The sequence below is a fragment of the Mauremys mutica genome, chromosome 18, assembly GCF_020497125.1.
Source record: "Mauremys mutica isolate MM-2020 ecotype Southern chromosome 18, ASM2049712v1, whole genome shotgun sequence".
NCBI lineage: Eukaryota > Metazoa > Chordata > Testudines > Geoemydidae > Mauremys > Mauremys mutica.
In genome coordinates this window covers 4143573-4165267 of record NC_059089.1, presented here as the reverse complement: position 1 = coordinate 4165267, position 21695 = coordinate 4143573, and the positions used below count along the sequence as shown (strand labels likewise).

General features: G+C 49.1%; 1 protein-coding gene across 6 annotated transcripts in view; it reads left to right on the top strand.

The window, feature by feature from the left end:
* FKBP15 (FKBP prolyl isomerase family member 15) overlaps positions 1-21055 on the top strand; it is an 86812-nt gene extending 65757 nt beyond the window's left edge. For 5 of the 6 annotated variants that reach the window (XM_044992876.1, XM_044992873.1, XM_044992874.1 and 2 more), the window contains exons 21-29: positions 370-506; positions 814-969; positions 1805-1957; positions 11024-11116; positions 11693-11818; positions 12332-12439; positions 14940-15685; positions 16323-16416; positions 18508-21055. In XM_044992876.1, the coding sequence (XP_044848811.1) occupies positions 370-506; positions 814-969; positions 1805-1957; positions 11024-11116; positions 11693-11818; positions 12332-12439; positions 14940-15685; positions 16323-16416; positions 18508-18585 (1691 nt within the window). In that variant the 3' untranslated portion in view covers positions 18586-21055. The remainder of the gene's footprint in view (positions 1-369; positions 507-813; positions 970-1804; positions 1958-11023; positions 11117-11692; positions 11819-12331; positions 12440-14939; positions 15686-16322; positions 16417-18507) is intronic. The other variant, XM_044992875.1, reaches the window with a different exon arrangement.
* The last annotated feature ends 640 nt before the right edge of the window (positions 21056-21695 follow it).

The window sequence follows — 21695 nt, the reverse complement described above, 5'->3', positions numbered from 1 at the left end:
CCAGAGGAGAGCAACAAAAAAAAGGATTTAGAAATCCTGACCTATGAGGAAAGACTAAAAATTTTAGCCGCTAAAAGAACTCTTGACGGGGGGGAAAAGACTTGCGGGGGTGGCAGGGGAAACTGATAAGTCTTGAGATATGTTAATGGCTGTTGTTATGAGGACTGAAGGTAGGACAAGAAGTAATAGGTTTAATCTGCTGCAAGGGAGATTATTACTTCTTGTCCTACCTTCAGTCCTCATAACAGCCATTAACGTGTTCTGTGTCCCTTCTGTGTTCTACTCTTGCTATGGGCTGTAAGTTTTCTTCCACTCAGATTAATCTGAAATATGAAGTGTGGAAACTCACAGTGAGCTGTGTTCTTGCAGAGCTCCAAGAATCCTCAGAAGACACGCACGCTAAATTCAGAGCTGAGAAGCAGAGCCACAGGCAACTGGACCTGAAGGTTATGGCACTGGAAGAAGAGCTAGCAGACCTGAAAGTAGAGAAAGAGAACCTGGAAAAGGTAGGACCAGGCATCTACATTTCAAGGGAAATGCACAGTTCCAGTTGGATGCTAAACTTAACCTAGTGTTTCTGCAGACCCACAGAAGGCAAACCAAATTTTGGATTGCCAACTCTTTCCCTACAAACAACACAGTTTTGGTGCATCAGTTCAGGAGTGCACTTATATAGATTTTAATGTTCCTTGTATGTTAATGACCGTATATTATAATAATGACAATAAGATTCCCCACAGTGCCCCAGGGGATGAGATGCTATCTGGATGCAGTCCAGACCTGTGCTCAGACATACCACTATCTGTGCCCCAGAACCTTGTTGAGAGGAAGAAGAAATCCCTCTTGGAGAGAAGCCAGGCTGAGGAAGAGATGGATGAGATTCGCAGGTCCTACCAGGAAGAACTGGACAAGCTTCGACAGCTCCTGAAAAAGGCACGGACTTCAACTGATCAAGCAGCAGCAGAGCAGGTAAGGGGACCTCCTCCCACTGGATAGGTTTGTGTGAGTTCCAGCTGGAAAGCCAGTTGATTATAGATAGCCAATACACATTAGATAAAGCTGCATCAGTTGCTCAGTGAAGAAATAGCACCCTGCTTCACTAAGGGGATTAGTCTTCAGTGCTTCTCCTCTGCTTTGCTGCCCTGTGTTGGCTTTGCCTTTACCTCCTGCTCCAGGATTCTTACCTGTGACTTCAAAGAACTAAGTAACCAAGGCAAACAGGAAACTACACTAGTTGGGGAGTAAGGAAGGCTCCTAACTTCAAAACAGTGGGCTGTGATTCTGAGTTTGGTCTCCAACCAGCTATTGTGTGGCTTTGGGGCAACAGGAGCAGCCTGAGTTCTGATGCGTGCAAATCTTGCCTGCTTGGTCTTCCAGAGCAAGTGATGCAGTGATCAGAAGATGGCACAAGGGTGGACACCTCTTGGCTAACAGAGCAGGAGAAGAGCGGAGCTCCTTTTTAACTAGTCAGAGTGGAGTTGGAAGAGTAGAGTTGTTTGTAGAGGGAAGCGTGAACGGGGCTCCATCACTGTTGGGCTTCCTTCAAATAGCAACGGCAGCTGGTGAAGCAAGGGGCTGCAATCTGAGCCAGCGTTAGAGAATTGCCCTCCCACGGAGGATAGAGTTGTGCTTTGTGTGGGGAGGAAATGCTGCAGGGATAGAACACCAACTCCAAGATGGCAGAATTAGGCAAGAGAGTTTGCCTTGCCCTGGCCCTACCCCAGAATTCTCTGCTCATAAGAGTGGATGTAACTGTCATGTATTGGTAGTTCCCTGCTAATAACTGCTGTTACTTCATGGGCAGCAGTCGCTCATCCAGGCAGAGCTGGAATCCCAGTGGGAAGCAAAATGTGAGCGCATGCTGGTCTCTGCCAAGGAGCAGCACTTACGGCAGTATCAGGAGGTGTGTGAGCAGAGAGACTCTCAACAGCAGCACATCACCCAGCTGGAAGAGAAGGTAGACTCTCCCTTGCTAACTGCTTGTCTATACACTCACTTCTCCACCTCTTTCCTGCATGCTGTTGTCCCTTAGAAGCAAATGGGAGGGGTGTAGTCGGAATCTAATACTCAGTAGTGCTCTGCCACCTTGGTGTGGCTAGTGTTTTCCATTTCCTGGCTTTTCAGAGGAGATGACGGTGCCCCTCTTGACTGGAGGATGTGTCTGGATGTTGCCCCCATTAACTCTGGGTGGTTGGGATTAATGCAGAGGCTGGCTGTTGATGTATTAGCAGGGGTTCTGTATAGGGCAGAGAAGGGGCATGCGGACCTCAGAACAGAATTAGCTATCAGGAAATGCTGCAGCTGATGTCTACTGAGTATGACAGTTTTTCTGAGGAGAAAGGTTTGATAGGTCTGGTGGGCAGGGAATAGTAAAAATGCATCGCTGCTGCTGATTAAATTAAAAAACATAGAGAATCAAAAAAGTGCCACTGTGGCTAAACAACAAAGTAAAAGAAGCAGTGAGAGTCAAAAAGGCATCCTTTTAAAGTGAAAGTTAAATCTTATTGAAGAAAATAGAAAGGAGCACAAACTCTGACAAATGAAGTGTAATTAGAAAGGCCAATAAAGAATTTAAAGAACAGCTAGCCAAGACTCAAAGTTGTAGGGGTTTTTTTTGTTTGTTTGTTTTAATTTTTGCTAAGCACATCAGAAGGAGGAAGCCTGCTAAATAACCAGTGGGGCTATTGGACGATTGAGATGCTAAAGGAGTACTCAATGACAATAAGGCCATTGCAGAGAAACTAAAGGAATTCTTTGCATCGGTTTTCACAGCTGAGGGTGTGAGGGAGATTCCCAAACCTGAGACATTCTTTTTAGGTGACAAATCAGAGGAGATTGAGGTGTCATTAGAGGTGGTTTTGGAACAAATTGATAAATAAAACAGTAATAAGTCACCAGGACCAGATGGTATTCACCCAAGAGTTCTGAAGGAACTCAAATGTGAAACTGCACAACTAACAACTTTGGTATGTAACCTCTCGTTTAAATCAGCTTCTGTACCAGATGACTAGCTAGCTAATGTGATGCCAAGCTTTTTAAAAGGCTCCAGTGGCAATTCTGGCAATTACAGCCCAATAAGCCTGACTTCAGTACCGGGCAAGCTGGTTGAAACTATAATAAAGAACAGAATTGTCAGACACAGATGAACATCATTTGTTGGGGAAGAGTCAACGTGGCTTTTGTAAAGGGAAATCGTGCCTCACTAATGTACTAGAATTCTTTGAGGGAGTCAACAAGCATGTGGACAGGGGTAATCCAGTGGATATAGTGTATTTAGATTTTCAGAAAGTCTTTGACAAGTTTCCTCACTAAAGGCTCTTAAGCAAAGTAAGCTGTCATGGGATAAGAGGAAAGATCCTCTCATGGATTGGTAACTGATTAAACGATAGGAAACAAAGGGTAGGAATAAATGGTCAGTTTTCAGACTGGAGAGAGGTAAATAAGCGGTGGTCTCCAGGGGTCTGTACTGGGACCAGTCCTATTCAATATATTCATAAATGATCTGGAAAAAGGGGTGTAAACAGTGAGGTGTCAAAATTTGCAGATAATACAAAACAAAAAAAATCAAGATCCTTAAGTCCAAAGCAGACTGTGAAGAGTTACAAAAGGACCTCACAAAACTGGGTGACTGAGCAACAAAATGGCAGATGAAATTCAGTGTGGATAAATGCAAAGTAATGCACATTGAAAACATAATCCCAACTATACATATAAAATGATTGGATCTAAATTAGCTGTAACCACTCAAGAAAGAGATCTTGAAGTCATTGTGGATAGTTCTCTGAAAACATCCATTCAATGTATTGCAGCATTAAAAAAAGTGAACACAATTTTGGGAATCATTAAGAAAGGGATAGATAATAAGACAGAAAATATCATATTGCCTCTATATAAATCCATGGTACATCCACATCTTGAATACTGCGTGCAGATGTGGTCGCCCCATCTCAAAAAGATATATTGGAATTGGAAAAGGTTCAGAAAAGGGCAACAAAAATGATTAAGGGTATGGAACTGCTGCCATATGAGGAAAGATTAATAAAATTGGGACTTCTCAGCTTGGAAAAGAGACAACTAAGGGGTGTGTAGTAGGGTGGTTACCCCACTCCTGCCCTGAAGGGTTAAAAACAGCCCTGGGAGGGGGCTGTGGCTGGAGAAAGCAGCTTTTAGGCTGGGCTGATTGGGGGAAGTGGGCATGGCCCCAGCTGCAGCCCAAACAGACTCAGCTGGCCCTATAAAGGCAGAGAAGCCAGGGGCAGACATACAGTCTCCCTCTGCCTGTAGAGGGAGAAGGGCCTAGCTGCCAGGAGCTAGAGACTAGGTACCTGAGTGGAGCAGGGCTGGGGAAAGGCAAAGGGGCTGGGGAAAGACAGAGGGGCTGGAGAGCTCCGGCCTGGAAAGCCCCAGGCTGTGGCCTAGCATGAGGCAACAGGTACTGGGGGTTGCAGAGGGCAGGCCAAGGCAGCAGATCCAAACCCAACCTTGGCAGTGTTGAGTGGGCTGATACTATAGTCTGCCCCAGGGCGGGGGGGCTAGACAATGACTAGCAGTAGCCTTATACTGCGGCGAGGTGGGACTAGTGGGTGGGAGTTCCCCAGCGAGGGGAGACCCTAAGACTGAGGGGATTACTGCTAAGGAGCAGCACCCCACGTACAAGGGCACCGGGTCCGGGAGGGACACGGGGGCCAGAGGACACGCCTGCAGAGGGCGCTTTGGAGCTGAATTGAGCTAATTCCCTGAGAGACCAGCAGGAGGCGCTGCAGGGGTGAGTCCCTCACATTTACAGGGTGATATGATAGAGGTGTATAAAATCATGACGGGTGTGGAGAAAGTAAATAAGGAAGTGTTATGTTATTCCTTCACATAACACAAGAACTTGCATCCAAAGAAGTGGGTATTCACCCACGAAAGCTCATGCTGCAAAACGTCAGTTAGTCTATAAGGTGCCACAGGATTCTTTGCTGCTTTTACAAGAACTAGGGGTCAGCAAATGAAATTAATAGGCAGCAGGTTTAAAACAAACAAAAGGAAGTATTTCTTAGAATCGTAGACTATCAGGGTTGTAAGAGACCTCAGGAGGTCATCTAGTCCAGGAGTCGGCAACCTTTCAGAAGTTGTGTGCCGAGTCTTCATTTAGTCACTCTAATTTAAGGTTTCATGTGCCAGTAATACATGTTAATGTTTTTAGAAAGTCTCTTTCTATAAGTCCATCATATATAACTATTGTTGTATGTAAAGTAAATAAGGTTCTTCTTCGAGTGATTGCTCCTATGCATTCCAGTTAGGTGTGCGCGCCGTGCGTGCACGGCTCTTCGGAAGATTTTTACCCTAGCAACTCCGGCGGGCCGGCTGGGCGCCCCCTGGAGTGGCGCCGCTATAGCGCAGGATATATACCCCAGCCGGCCCGTCCGCTCCTCAGTTCCTTCTTTCCGCCCGTGACGGCCGTTGGAACAGTGGAGCACAGCTCAGCTGACCTCCACTTCCCTAGCTACTCGTAGTTTTCTCTCGTTCTGTTTATAGTTGTAGTTAACTCTGTTTGTTTGTTTGTAGAATAATATAGTGTATTTATTTTACAGGGGTTGGGGTTTATCCCCTTCCCCTCACCCGGGGCCGGGTCCGATGCCCGGTCCACAGGGTTTTCTAATGCTCGGCCGGCCACAAGCCGCTGCCGACAAGAGATCTTCTCCTAAGTGCCTCGAGGGATCTTACCTCACAGATAAGTGCCGCATTTGTGAGGCCCTTAATCAGTGAACAAAGGGGAGCGTGGCTTTCGTTTTAAACAGCTCCTGAGGGAGGCAGCTCTTGCTCCTCCGCTCTCGGCGCCGAGCGCTAGTTAGTTTTCACGGCGCGCTCCCTCGGCACCGGACCGCCGGTGCCGCCAAGGCCTCCTGGCACCACCGTCGCTGACTCCGACGTACCCTCGGCATGGACCTCTCTTCTGGAGGATGAAGAGTTACTCCGGCCAGGCAAGAGCCATCGAGTCCGGTGCCGGAAAGCTCCCCGGTACGGACCGTGGTCGAGCTCGCCCTGAAGCTGCGTCCGAGCCGCCTGCTCCGCAGCCGAGCGCTATGCTCCGTCGGATCGCCCAGCACCGATGTCTACCGTGGCACCGACAATGCCCGCACTATTAACTCCGGCCAGGCAAAAGCCGTCGAGTCCGGTGCTGGAACACTCCCCGGTATGGACCGTGGTCGAGCTCACTATGAAGCTGCATCCGGGGTGCCAGCTATGGTCGAGCTCACTATTCCCTCCACGCCGGAGACAGTGTCCACGGCGAGGGGGCTGATTGCAACGACAGCATCTACGCTGCCTCAACCCCCGGCACCGCCGGTGGGGTTACATAGTCGATGGGCAAGCCTGCCTTGATCAGACCACCCTACCTCGGCACCGCACAGCGGCACCGTTCAGGGTCGCGGTTCCGCAGATGTTCTCGGTCCTGTCACCGATCTAGGTCTCGGTGCCGTTCTCCCTGTTGGTACCAGTAGTGCTCGCGGCACCGGTCAGCATCCCGTTCGCCGGTCCGGGACACTCAGCTCCGATCAAGCCTCAGGCACCGCCCTCGGTCGACCGCCCGGCACAGCTTCGGTGGCAGGTCCCGTTCTCGGTACCGGTCTGTCTACCGGTACCGATCCCCGGTGCCGCATCGAGCGACGTCAGTTACAGACGGAGACTCTACCAAGAGCTTTCAGCTCCTCCAGGGCCATCCAGCCACGCATCAGTGTCGTCCCGTGCAGACACTTCATATGCGTAGCACTCTGTTTTCCGATGTGCTCTCCAGAGTCTTCGAGGAGACCTATCAGTGGTCATTCTGGACGCCGTGGGTGTACTACCACGCCAGAGGCGTACCGGTGATCCCATCTCGCTCCGTTCCCTCTGAGCTCTGGGTGCCAGAGGTGACAATTAGTCGTCCCCGTCCGACCGGTACAGAGCAACCCCCGGTTCGGCACCGGGCTCCCAGATCCCACCGGATCAGGAGGTCGTCCAGGAGCTCGAGCCCACACAGGACCCGCTTGTCCCGGGCCTTTCTTCTTCCTCCTCCCCAGATGAGGCGGGGGCAGGAACATACCCCTCCGGCCCTCCTCTAATCGAAATGCGACCAGCCCCTAAATCCAAAGAGGCTGGGCGTGTGGTCTTATTGGGCCATAAGATGTACCCGGAGGGGGCCCTGCAACTTCGTGTAGCGAACCAGCAAGCCCTGCTTATCCGCTACTGTGGGTGGCGGTGGGCAAATTTACAGAGTCGGTTCTTCGGAACTCCCGTCAAGATTTCGATGCCCTCCTGCAGCAAAGGACGGAGCTGGAGAGAGCTTCCCTCCAGGCCTCGTTGGACGCAGCTGACTCCGCTGCCATGACTCTGGCCTCGCGTGTTGCCACGCGGCGCGTTTCAGGACTCCAGTTATCGAGCCTTCCCTCGCAGCTGCGGCACGCTATACAGATCTTGCCCTTCAGTGGCACAGGCCTGTTCTCTGACAACACTGGCCCTAGGCTGCAGAACCTAAAGGGCAGCAGGGTCACTTTGCTCTCTCTCTCTCTCTCTCTCGGCATGCACACGCCGGTAATTCAGCGCCGACGCTTCCGTCCCCAACCTCCGCTCTTACCCTGCGCCTTGACAAGGTCAGGACATGGCCAGCGGGCGTGGCTTACACGGTCGTGGCCATCAATCCGCACCCCAAAGGAGCCAGAATTAGGGTCCTTCTGACCACCAATGGGGCAAAAGCCTACCCATCCTCGCCCCTCCTAAGGACCCCTCTCACGAGCGATTCCTCTGGCAAGAGGTGCGGACGCTCCTCCTCATCGGAGCTATACAGGAGGTACCTAAGGGCGAAACCTATTCCCCTAAGCGAAGGGAGGTCTCAGACCTATCCTAGGCCTGCAGGAACTCAACAAGTCACGATGCAGATGAGTTCCGCATGGTACCCAGGGCGACCGTCATCCCATCCTGGGATCCCGGAGACTGGTACGCCGCCCTCGATATGAAGGGCGCGTGTTTTTCACGTTGCCATTTTTCTTCCACACAGAAGGTACCCTCGGTTTGGGGCCTACCATCGTTATTCCCAGTATACGGCCCTCCCGGTTGGCCTCTATACAGCCCAGGGGTATTCAAGGTGCATGGCTGTAATCGCTGCCTTTCTTCGCCACCGTCTGATACACGTTCTCCGTGTCTAGACGAGTGGCTCATTCGAAGAACCCCCTGGCCCAAAGTACCAGTCATGTGGGCATCGACACGAACCTTTTCCTGTGTCTAGGCCTGATGATCAATAGTAAAATCCACTCTGATTCCCATACAGGGAAGGGAATTCATTGGGGCCGTCCTGGACTCCAGACTCGCCAGAGCCTGCTTTCCTCAGCCTTGGTTTCAGGCGAGGGTAACAATTGTACAAGGTCTACGGACCTTCCCGCCAACTTGGGCTCGCTCTTGCCTCGGTTTCCTGAGTCACATGGCTGTCTACACGTTTGCAACTAAACATACCAGGCTTTGCCTCTGTTCACTTCAATCGTGGCTCACCTGGGGGTGCCACCCGGGCAGAGATGGCATACTCGTGGTCGTCTCGTTTCCACCGAGCAGCCTAGGCTCCCTCGACCGGGAGTCAGCGTCCTCCCCGGTGTATCCGGGGATGCTGTTTCACTCACCCCTCGGGGTCCCTCGTGACAGATAGCCCATCTCTCGGCTGGGTGCGCACCTGGTGTAGTTTCGCACTCACGGCCTTCGGTCAGCGCAAGAGCTGGCCTTACACATCAATGTCCGAGAGCTGAGAGCAGTCTGCCTTGTGTACCAGGTGATTCAGCTGGCGGATCGTCTCAGCAGATCCTTCCTGTCTCACAAGTGGTGGTTTCCTCCCGTCTTTATCTATTCCGTTTTCCAGAAGTGGGTCTTCCCCCGCATAGCCCTCCTCGCTTTCACGAGAACGGAAAGAGGGAGAGAAATTCTCCTCGTTCCAAGGCCTCTCCCCAGGCTCGGTCTTGGAGGATTTTCCTGAGGCCATGGATCAGCCATCTGCCGTACGCTGTCCACTGTCCCCGCTGGTTCACAAGGTCCTGCTCAAACTCCGCAGGGACAGAGCGCCCCTGATCGGGTTCGCTCCAGTGTAACCTGGGCAGCACTGGCACACCATGTTGCTACACCTCTCGGTAGCAACCCTCTTGGCACAGACCCCATGACGCGGAATCACGACAACCTTCACCACCCGGTCTTGTAATACCTGCACCTCACAGCAGGACTCCTGCGTGGCTAAACCAATCCGAGTTACGTTGTTCGGCCTCGGTTCTACGGGATTCTCCGGGGTGGTAGAAAATTCGTCCATTCGATTAAAGTATCTGGCCGAGTGGAAGCGTTTCTCATGCTGCTCCGAAACGCGCAATGTTTCTCCCGCCGAGATCCCGCTCCGTTCCATCTGGTTCCTCAGGTCTCGGAGCGTTTATGCACCACCCCCCCCCAAGTGGGGCCCCGCCATAAACCTGGCTCTTCAATCTGGTTCTACCCAGTTTTATGACTGCCCTATTCAAGCCAATGTCAACATGCTCATTGATATAACTGTCCTGCAAGGCAGTTTCCTGTAGTCTTTCCTGCGGCCACACGAGTCTCCGAGCTTCAGACTCTCACAATAGGCCCAAGGGATACTGTGTTCCTCAAGGACAAGGGCAGTTATTACCACGTCCGACCTGCCTCCCCAAGGAGGTGTCGGCCTTTTATATCCACCAGGATATCTTCCTTCCGGTCTTATTTCCGAAGCCACTCTCTGTGCAAGGAGAGCAACGGTTGCCCTCCTTCGACATCTGCAGGGCGTCCGCAATCTATATCTAGCGGACAGAGCCCTCTCGTAACGCCCCCACAACCTTCATCGTACCGGCATACCGGACGAAGGGCATACCTGTCTCCTCCTAGAGGATTTAATCTTCAATGACGTTGTGCATCTGCACCTCTTCTGTTTCGGCCCATGTGCCATAGAGCCACCTTGCTGCACATTCCGCCAGGGCTCACGCTTCTCAGCTGCCTTCCTGGCTCGCATTCCCTTTCGGGGGATGTGTTGTACACCTACCTGGTCCTCGGTCCACACCTTTGCCTCATTGGTCCGGGAGTCCAGAGCTGTTGCAGCCTCTGGCTTAGCGGTTGCGTTCTGCAACATCTAACTCCGACCCCACCGCCTACGTAAGGCTTGGGAATCACCTAACTGGAATGCATAGGAGCAATCACTCGAAGAAGAAAAGACGGTTACTCACCGTAGTAACTGTTGTTCTTCGAGATGTGTTGCTCCTATCCATTCCAGACCCGCCCTCCTTCCCCACTGTCGGAGTAGCCGGCAAGAAGGAACTGAGGAGCGGACGGGCCGGCTGGGGTATATATCCTGCGCTATAGCGGCGCCACTCCAGGGGGCGCCCAGCCGGCCCGCCGGAGTTGCTAGGGTAAAAATCTTCCGAAGAGCCGTGCACGCGCGGCGCGCACACCTAACTGGAATGGATAGGAGCAACACATCTCGAAGAACAACAGTTACTACGGTGAGTAACCGTCTTTTTTTAAAATGTTTAAGAAACTTCATTTAAATTAAATTAAAATGCAGAGCCCTCTGGACTGGTGGCCAGGACCCGGACAGTGTGAGTGCCACTGAAAATCAGCTCGTGTGCCATAGGTTGCCTACCCCTGATGTAGTCCAACCCCTTCTCAAAGCAGGACCAATCCCCAGCTAAATCACACAACACACAGTCAACCTGTGGAACTCTTTGCCAGAGGATGTTATGAAGGCCAAGACAATAACAGGTTTAGAAAAGAATTAGATAAATGGATGGAGGATAGCTCCATCAATGGCTTAGGATGGGCATGGATGGTGTCCCTAGCCTGTGTTTGCCAGAAGCTGGGAATGGGTGAGAGGGGGTGGATCACTTGATGATTACCCATTCTGTTCATTGCCTCTGAAGCACCTGGCATTGGCCACTGTCAGAAGACAGGATACTAGGCTAGGTGGGCTTTTGGTCTGACTCAGTATGGCCATTCTTATGTGTGTTGTTAGAATTCTGTTTCTTTTTTTCAGCTCTCCACTCTGAAACACTCTAGAAATGCCGAGGAGCAAAAACTCTCTGTGTTTCAGGAGAAGCTGGAGCAACTGGGGCTGATCAACGAGAAGGTAAAGGGTGAACACTGAGGCCAGCCCTCACTGATGTAGTATCTTGACTGAGGCCACTGATGTTGTCCCATTGGATGAAGGAGAGAGCTTTGTGTTGCTTCCAGTGGCTGATATGGGCCCAGTGACAGGATCCAGCCCTTCTGCCAGAGAATGCTGCTGCATAGCATCCCAGTGCAGTCCTACCCCCTCCTTGATATCCCAAGGTTGGAGGACTCTACAGGGTCTTCCTTCCCAGCATGACTATTGTCTTCACAGGGGTAGGGGCAATGGTGGTTGTTCCTGGGACAATTCTGAGGGAGTTCTGTAAATACCTCAGATAGTGAAATCCTGCATAAAGCTGCTTTATCAGGAACAGGAGAAAATTGCAGCTTGTGTGTGTTCTGCCTCTTAGGAGCTCTCTGCAAATTTTAGGCTTTTGTTGTTTTTTTTAATCTCTTGCAAAGACAATCATGGCATTGTGAACAAATGTGCTGCTGTCACTAACCTGTCCTGCTGCAAACTGGGCACAACAGTAGCAAAATCTGAATGTCAGTGAAGATCTACTGAGTTGTTCTGACTACCTCTTTCCCTTGACAGTATTCAGCCCTACAGTCCCATGTTGCTGCCCTGAAGGCTCGCTATGAAGAGCGTATCAGGGAGCTGGAGAAGGACTCTGTACTGGAAAATCAGGAGAGATCTCCGCCTGCAGACTCTACAGAAGAGGTGAGCTGGCCCGACCAGGGTGGTCTGGTTTACCCTTGTCTCTGCTCCATATCTACCCTGAACTATTTCCCTAGGTAGGGGAAGAGTTACTTATTAAACACACTGGCAGTGCCTTATTCTTTGGGGGAAGCATGCCCAGAGGATGAGCTTGTTCCTGTGTAGAGTACAAGGAATTAGGGGCCTTGGAGGGAAAGATGCAGTGTGACTCCTGGTGTGAAGTCTTGACCCCTCAATACAGATTACAACTTCTTAAAGAATGAAAATCCCGGTAGACGTACCATTTGCACATGCTCAAGCTGTCACTAATTAGCTTTTGTGCAACTCTGGCAGTCTTCAGCCTTGCCATGCCTAATGTGAAAGGTGCATTCTCGTAAAACAGAACTGTGGTCCCTCTTGGACTGACTGTTCTGCTGTATGGAGAAGCCTACGATGTTGGTTTGGTGGCCCATTCTTTCTTACATGTTACAAATGACGCAGATATCATATTTATATGTTCCTCTTCATTGTTCTCAGGTGAAGAAGATCATGAATGGGGTATTTCAGATTTTGAGAGGTGAATTTGAGCTGGAGGAGTCGTACAGTGGCAGAACGGTTCTTGGTGTTATCATGAACACCATCAAGGTACAGTACTGATGGGATACAAGCCAACAAAGGTGAAAATGAGTCTTGGGCCAAAAGAACACATATACCTCTAGCCTGGGTCTGAAATAGTGTGAAGCTGTGGTTAGTAACCGCAATGAAAAGAATACTATAAAATAATGGGAGGAGGTGCAACAGTGAGGGACAGTAAAATATGGGAACCTTTTCTCCCAGAGAAACTAGGACAATCATCATAGAATATCAGGGTTGGAAGGGACCTCAGGAGGTCATCTAGTCCAACCCCCTGCTCAAAGCAGGATCAATTCCCAACTAAATCATCCCAGCCAGGGCTTTGTCAAGCCTGACCTTAAAAACCTCTAAGGAAGGAGATTCCACCACCTCCCTAGGTAACCCATTCCAGTGCTTCACCACCCTCCTAGTGAAAAAGTTTTTCCTAATATCCAACCTAAACCTCCCCCACTGCAACTTGAGACCATTACTCCTTGTTCTGTCATCAGGTACCACTGAGAACAGTCTAGATCCATCCTCTTTGGAACCCCCTTTCAGGTAGTTGAAAGCAGCTATCAAATCCCCCCTCATTCTTCTCTTCTGCAGACTAAACAATCCCAGTTCCCTCAGCCTCTCCTCATAAGTCATGTGATCCAGTCCCCTAATCATTTTTGTTGCCCTCTGCTGGACTCTTTCCAATTTTTCCACATCCTTCTTGTAGTGTGGGGCCCAAAACTGGACACAGTACTCCAGATGAGGCCTCACCAATGTCGAATAGAGGGGAATGATCACCTCCCTCAATCTGCTGGCAGTGCCCCTACTTATACAGCCCAAAATGCCGTTAGCCTTCTTGGCAACAAGGGCACACTGACTCATATCCAGCTTCTTGTCTATTGTAACCCCTAGGTCCTTTTCTGCAGAACTGCTTCCTAGCCATTTGGTCCCTAGTCTGTAGCAGTGCATGGGATTCTTCCATCTTAAGTGCAGGACTCTGCACTTGTCCTTGTTGAACCTCATCAGGTTTCTTTTGGCCCAAGCCTCTAATTTGTCTAGGTCCCTCTGTATCCTATCCCTACCCTCCAGCGTATCTACCACTCCTCCAAGTTTAGTGTCATTTGCAAACTTGCTGAGAGTGCAGTCCGTGCCATCCTCCAGATTATTAATGAAGATATTGAACAAAACCGGCCCCAGACAATGCATCTGATATGCTCAACATTCTTGTTGAGTTTTCACAAGGCAGTAGGGGATAGGCTAAATAAGACAAGGATGGTTTAATTTGATTTAATATTAAGGAAAACTGGGCAGAAGAATTTGGTAGTTTTTACCTCTAAAGAAATAATCCAAGTGCAGCAATGCAAGCTGTCACTGTGGTACTGGATGGAGGAAGTGGATCAGTCAGAATATGGGCATTGGATGTGGGTACCTGGCTCAGAGGACTGAGTTCCTGCTGGCTTCTTGCTGACTTGAATCTAAGAAGTTTTACTTTTGCCCTTCCCAATGTACTTTCGAAAATATACATGGGCACTTTCCAAAACACAGCTGCCTGCTGTACCCACTCTTCCCTCTCAGATCAACTTGAGAGATGATTTTGAGGATTGTTCTAGGTCCCTTCACCAAGAAAGGTTAAGAGTAGGGCTTAGTTCATGGCAGATGTCTCATTTCAACAATTAAGGTGGAAACAGTTTTCGTTAGAAATTAGACTTTGCCTCTGCCTAGAATCCCCACACACATAGCAGCCTCAGGATTGTCAGGTTAGGTTTGGGGCAGCAGTAGAACTTTTACACAGCCAGAAGTGCTTCCTGTGTTGGCACTTGGGGGTAGGGGAAGCAAGGGTTAGGAAGCTGAGAGCATCAAGGATGAGACATGACCTTTGACCTCCAGGACACTGACTCAGTTCTGAGCATGTCAACAGGTGGGATGCTGAGTATTGGCCTGAGTAGTGGAAGTTGGATGGCACCCACTCAGTGGCTGCTTTGTTGGGAGGCTCAGCAGAGAGGGCAAAGTTGGAAGTCTCATCTCCCCAAAATGCGCTTCCTGGGTTGGTTTCCAGTCCATTGGTTAGGGGAAGGAAGGAGGACTGTGCTGTGTAACTGGAAACAGTGTTGCCTAGTGGCTAGAAACATGGGATTGGGAGTTAGGAAACGAGTTTTAATTTCTTCTCCCTCACCTCCAAGAACAGACAGTGACTTGCTGTGTCCCAACTGCCCAGCCTTGGTTTTCCCGTTTGCAGGTAATGCACTGCCTGATACTTGTCTAATGTTCACTGCCATCTTCTAAGAGTACAAGTGCAGTAGCATTTCTACCTTAGATAGTTGCCTTCTGCAAGAGTGCAAGAACTTATCTGAAAATGCCTCAGAGGCCCTGCTAATACATGGACCACTCAAGTGCACTGGCAGGATGATCTTCTTCCATATTAAAACATCAAGAAACTTTCCTTCCTTCAGTGGAGCAGCAGTTGTTACGAACCACCATGGCTGTTTGTATATCTAGTGATTAACACTTCCTTTCCTTTTCTTTTTCCTTTGTTTTCCAGACTGTAACTCTGCAGCTGCTCAGCATACAGCAGGAGAGGCGAGAGAGCAACAGTGATGAGGAGGAGGAGCCTAGAACTGGAGAGAGGAAACAGGAAAGTCCACCAAAAGCAGAAGAGGACCATGAAGGTGCTGTCCAATATGGGTCAGCACCAAGCACTGTGTACCCAACTAAACCAGCAGGTGAGTCTGCTGGTATTGCTACACCTCCCAGGTCTCCTGAGGAAGGGCAGAGGACCCAGAACACTACAGCATCAGAAGTGAAGATGATCCAGGAGATGCATGAAGCGCATACCTTCTCTGAATTGGTTCAGCCAGTAAAGCCCAACCAAGGGCTGGTGGATCCTGAGGAGGATGTAGACTCTGTACTGTCTGAGCAAAGGCAGGCAAGTGCTCCCAGTGGGCTAGCTCAGCATGAAGGCAGCTCACAAAAAATAGCATCTGTTCAGGCAGAAACTCTGGAGCCCTCTATTCTAGACACACAGCTGGGAGCAATGGAAGAGGCCATGCCTTCAGAAATGCCAGCTACAGAGCACAAGGCTGAGGAGCCTACAGGAGGACTGGAACCCCTGCCTCTGAAAAGTGCAGAGGGGGGAAGTTGTCTGGGAATTCCAGATGCACCCAGGATTGAAATGGGTACAAGCATTTCTGACTTAACATCAGAGATGGCAGAGAAGGATCCAGCCACCAACCATGAAACTACAGAACACCAAGGACTGGCATCTAGCCCCAAGCAGAAGGATTCCAGGTTAGTGGTGATTGGAGAGTGCTATGGCTGCAGTAGCTCCTTTCTCAATTTCCCATTGTTGTGCAGTTGCCCTGCCACTGGTGGTGGGCTAGTGGAGCCTAACCATCTGGCAGCTGGTGCTGCTGTCCCATTGGTGCAGGGCAGTGTGCTAGGTTGGACTGGCTAGCCAGCTAGGTACTTGTTCAGAGCAAATCTGAACAATGGTGGCTAAAATAGTAGTAGTTGCAGGTGTCCAGTCTAAATTAGTGCTGTCTCCAGGGGAGAAACTGAAAAGTGCTAATATGGCTGAGACCTACAGGATAGGTGATTGCAGTGCTGCACTACTAACTGGACAGTCAGTATGGTCCTTGTCCCTTGTTTCTAGCTGAATCAGTAGATTCCATTGCAAAGTTATCAACAGCTAGCTATTGTGAAGTTCCACTCCAATGTGTGATCTCGTCCTGACTGCCTAGAGGGGAGTCCTGTTACTTCACTGTATAAGCCCCAACTAGCTTCATACATCCGTGAGTAGCCTGTTACTGCCATACAAACCTGCGTGGTGAGACTAGAGCTTATTCCTAAAATGCAGGCAAATTGCATTTGGCTTCCTTTCCCACATTGAGAATTAGCTTCTTTTAATTCTCTGTCCTTTTTCTAGTCTCACTGAGAATGATGATGACTTGTTTAAAGTTGCAACCCATAAACCACTAAAGCCTGGAGTTCCACCCGAAGAGGAGGATGAGGAAGAAGTGGTAAGAACTTGGGGTGTGATCCACAAAATAACTTAGAAACCTGAACTCCAGAGTTAGGCACCTAAGTCTCTATGCACAGCACCACTGCAGTCCACCAAACTAGATCCCTGCACCCCGACCCAAACCCAGTGGGATGGGACTACAAGTGTCAGGTTTGGGTTAGGTGTAAAAACAGCTGGACTCCCAGAGTTGGATGGCTCCCCTCCTCCTGCCCATGGGATTGGGTGATGGCAGCTGCATGCCCTGCTCCTGCCATCCTTCACCACCTCATTGCGCTGTGTGCACTGCCATTCGGAGTGTGCCAAAGAGTGGCAGCGCACTCTGCAGCAGAGCGCAGCAGATGGAAGAATCAAGGCATACAGCTGCTGCCATGCCAACCCTACGGGCAGGAGGCACTGCAGCAGCAAAAACAGCTTAGGTTTGAGGGGAAGTGTCGGGATTGGGTTGAAAACAGCTTGACCCTTGGGGGCTCCAGTCAGGTTGGGCCTAAAAGTTAAGGGAAACCCCTGCTTGACTGTCACCTAACATTATAGGTGCCTAACCTTCCACTGGAAATGTTCTCTAGACCCTTAGGTTCTAGATCCTGGGGTATGTGCACTGCTGCTTCCATCTAGGCATTCAGGCGCCTGTCTCCCACCTAAGCCCGAGGGTGCTTTGCAAAGCAGGGAAGACAGGCGTTTGTCCACCTAAGTCGAGGACCGTTCCAGTAGGCATGCTCAGAGGCTGCCTGCTGGGTTAGGTCTCATACAAAATCCAGGAGGAAATGGTGCTAGTGCTCACTCATTCCCACGCTCTCTGGCCCAGTGACTATTTAGATATTTGTTCCACTGGCTGGGGATAATCATCGTGGTGGGAGGAGTGTGGTCCTGTGATTAGGGCACCAGCCTGGGAGATAGAAGGCCCTGGGTCCAGTCCCCAGGCCCTGATCCTTTTTTCATTAGTTATCCACAGTGGAACAGCTTCAGCAGGAGAAAGAGGGAGCCTCACATCAGAATATCACAGAGCCCAGTGGTTACAGCACTATCCTGGGATGTGGAAGATGCAGGTTCAATTTCTACCCCCTGCCTGCAGGGGAGAAGGAGAGGTTCCCGTTCAAATATCTTCTCTCCTTGGGCAGGGAGAAGAAGTTTTGAACCTGGGTCTCTTACATCCTAGATCAGAGCTCTAGCCACTGGGCTAAAAGTTGTAACGTGGATGGTACCACCACATGTGGAGCAGCACCTAACTCGTTATTGCAAGAAGCAGCTTAAGCAATTCAGCCTCCTGAGTCCAGGCAGGGGTGTCCCATTCACAGATCACAAGCAGAGTGGGTGGGGCTCAGCGCACACCCCTCTGCTTGGTATCTCCCATTGGTTAGCTTAAGTCGCTCTGCACCTAATGTGTTGGCTTTTGTGGTGCCTATCTCTCCCCATTTATTGTACAGGGCACCTAGAGGCCTGACTTGGCTTTATGGATCAGTGTTCCTGTAATTTACTACAAGCCTAAAGATTATGTGCTGGGCCACTTAGCATTGTAACACCTAAGTCCCTTCATAGCTACCACCCCAGTCTTTCTGTTTCTCTGAAGTGACTGAGGCATTAAGCCACTGCTTGCTCTGGAAGAACTTTCGAGACATGGGGGAAACTTCATGTCTGACATCCAGTAGCTTCAGGTTATCACTACTTATGCGCCCTGCATTTACTTTAGTTCTGATTAGTTAGGTTTTTGGGAGCCCCAAATTTGGGGCTGAACTGGAGACTGTCTAGTGAATCTGAGACATTACATAAGGGATGAGCTACATACATAAAGGCAGTGACCAGCAACACCACCTGTCTGGTGACAGGTCAGCAGGAAAACATCACCAGGTTCAGAGCTAATGTACTGTAATGATGGGACAAGAGAGACCCTCCTGCAAGGGACATCTAGGGGATGTTAAGGCTCCATAGGCATATTCTGGGACTGCAGACCTTCCTACCTGATTTAAAAGGCTTGAGCCACCATGCTAGGTAGAGGAAGACAGTCAGCTGGGAGGTTTCCCGGTGCTGTCTCCCTCAAGACTGTACAGAGCCTGAAATCTAATAATCTCACCCTGCTTTCCAATTGGGCTTTCAGAGCATGAAAGGGCACCCTCCCCCAACCCCACTCTTTGGGGATGATGACGATGATGATGACCTGGACTGGATGGGATGAAGTGTTGGAAGATGATTTGGATGTGGCTGGCAAGCAAGCCTGTGAGCTTCCCCTTCGGGCACATGGCTGCCTCTCAAGTGTATTTTGCACTTACCAGCTGCATTTCCTTGGGATGGAAATGGAACAGGCTTGGGACTCTCCAAGCTCCCCAGGTTGCAAGTTAACCAGGACTATAAGCAAATGACAGCACTGCTGGGCAGTTGGACCCAATCTCGTTGGCCTGATCAGCTAGCCCGGTTTAAGCAGTCAGCCACTCATCCTGCATGTTCCTTTCGCCGTCCTTTTGTGTGAGCCATCAATTTGTTAATCTGAAACTCTGATGTAAGTATGAACTTTGTAACCAGTTCTGGAATAAGCAAGTCTGGCAGTACTCTGCAGCGGACACAGTGATGAAAACAGGGCAGAGAAAATTGCACCTCTCCTAGTACCATTAATACTAAAACAACAAATATAGAATTCCGAAGATCTGTGGGATGTCAGATTAACCCTTCACTAGAGACACTTCAGGATCCACCTGTAGGGCTTCACATCTGGCCATCACAAACATGCTCACTAAGCAGTTAGATGCCAATTGAAAGTACATGAAGTAGGTTACTATTGAGACTTCTAATCCGAGTATTTCCTGCCCACGTACATGCCTTGTGGAAACTAAAGGAGTTGAGGTAACATAGGTTTTGAGTGTTGAACACTGAGCTGTAAAAAACAATAAATGGTGCTACCTGAGCCAAGGGCTACTCTGCAAAAGCTGTGAATTCATCACAGCTCCATTGAGCTCTGACAGGCTGAGACCAGAGTGCCAAGAGAATGAATACTCTGTTAAATATAGACCTGCAGCTTCTAGTAAGTGCTTTAAAGATTCCTCTAGTGTTTCACATTGTGAGAAGTTAAATCCCTTTACCCTCCTTCACTAAAATGAGTGACACTGAAGGATTATAGTATGTTCATGTGTATCCAGTATGTTCTTAATGTGTGTGCCAGGACATCCTGTAAAACTAATCCAATGGAGGCAGCATGCTGGCTGAGTATAGGACCAAGAGTGAGACTGAGATTGCCTATTGTGAACCTTCATCCCTTTAGGGGTGAACTATCCAACTAGCCTCTCCAAACCACAAGGCAAAAAGCCTGCAGAAGAGGCAGCCTGTTCCTTACACTTGTACAGGTCCAGTGAAACAGTAAGAAAAATTTGCAGCTACCATTGACTATTTAACTGTGTATGGCACTTGGCAGCAGTGCAATTCTGATACGATAAATACCTGCACAACAAAACTTTCTGCCTCCTACTCACTGCAGTCTGATACCATGAAGCCATCGTGTCCCACAACCCCTGGCTGTTAGCGCTCCCCACCAGTCCCACCAAAGGCACCTTTGTCACCGCACAGTCTGCTCACACCCCTGTCCTTACTTCATTGACATCATGTATGCCCATATGTGATGCAGGTTAGATTATCTGAGGCTGCACTTTGCCATGGGCAATAGAAACCCCACAATAACAGCACTACAGGCAACAAGATGTTAATGGGATCCCTGTCCAGACAGAGAAGGAGGGAGTTACTCCGGGCAGTCATTTGCCAATCTGCTGTGCCTTTTTTCTCTGCTGCTAAAGGTGGCAGGATTATAGGATAAACTAGAACTCTTTAGATTAAAGGGGCACTGTTAAATTATAGATGAGGGTGTATATATCTTAACCGGCTTATTCAGGACACCATAGGTTATTGGAACAGAATTTGTAAATTCAATTTTCATTCTTTGTGCTCTGTTTCCTTTTTGCTTTTCACTCAGCTGGGAAGTTTAAATCTTATGTTCATTTTCTAGTCATTTTACTTTGTGTACACAACCCTGCAGCATTTTGAGTTGCAAATATTGCACATGAGGGGAGGGAACAAATTGTTTTTAAAAACAAACATTTCCACTTAAATTATAATAGCATAATGGAAACTGTTTAGATCTGTTCTAGGTTCTGTGAACACTTTTTTACAAAAATACCTGAGCAAAATTTGCAAGTGTTCTGTTAAATATAGAATAACTTGTCTTAATTCAGGCAGTGCAGAGTACAAACCTGATTGACAGCAGTAAGTCACATACCCAAAGGCTGCTTTGTTCTAGTGAATAAAAATGGGATAAGTAGCCAAATTTAACTTAAAAATATGAAAGACTAACTCCTGTGACCCAGCCAATATACTGAAGTGTAAACACTTGTTTCACATAACTCCTCTAGCTTGGGGTAGAGCACCTTGCTCTCAAGTAGAAACTATCTAAAGTCAAAGTATGGAATAAATGTGTAAGAGCAAAGGGATTAACACATGTAAACCAGGTTTTCCAGAAGTCCTCTTCATTGTGATAGTCTCTATGTATCTGTCCTTTAAGTGTGGTCTTCGGAATCAACATGTCTGTGGAAACTGTAAAAGCCATGTCTGTCTCCTACACAGATTTGATAAAACCTAAAAAATAAAAGTGCAATTAAACAAATCTATTTCCGGATCTCACTGTCTTTAATTCCTGCTTTTAATGTACATGGTTTGCAAAGCTCACCAAGCTTAGTTGTAAATCCAAAAACTCGTTTTATTCATTCTTTGTCCAGTTTCCCTGAAATTCCTGTCCAAAAAGAGAAATGGGCTCCTGTCAGGAGGCCTGGTGAGGTGATCCAGGGTTTTTATGAAGTCTCTCCAGAAGAGTGAGTAGAGCCTGGGCAGTTAGCCCCAGAATCAGGAAGTGACTGAGTTGCTACAACATCCTTTGCAATTCCACAGATCTCAGCATAATTGTTGCTCATCTTAACAGGCCAAGCAAATTCTTCCACCGACCTTGCTGCTGCCTTTTGAGGGTGTGAATTAATTACACCCATGGGAAAAACTCCTTCCATGTTCAGAGCAAGTGTGTACACTACAGTAACCATAGGCGCCGACTTCCTCTTCTTCCCAGGGGTTGGTGCTGATTTCCCCCCTCCACCCCCCCGACACACTCCACCTCTTCCCCCAAGGGCCCACCCCTGCATTGCCTCTTCTATTCCCCCGAGTACGCCCCATCCCCCACTCTACCTTTCCCTCCCAAGCGCCTCTTGCATGCTGCAGAACAGCTGATCGTGGTGGGCGTGAGGAACCCACAAAGCTTTT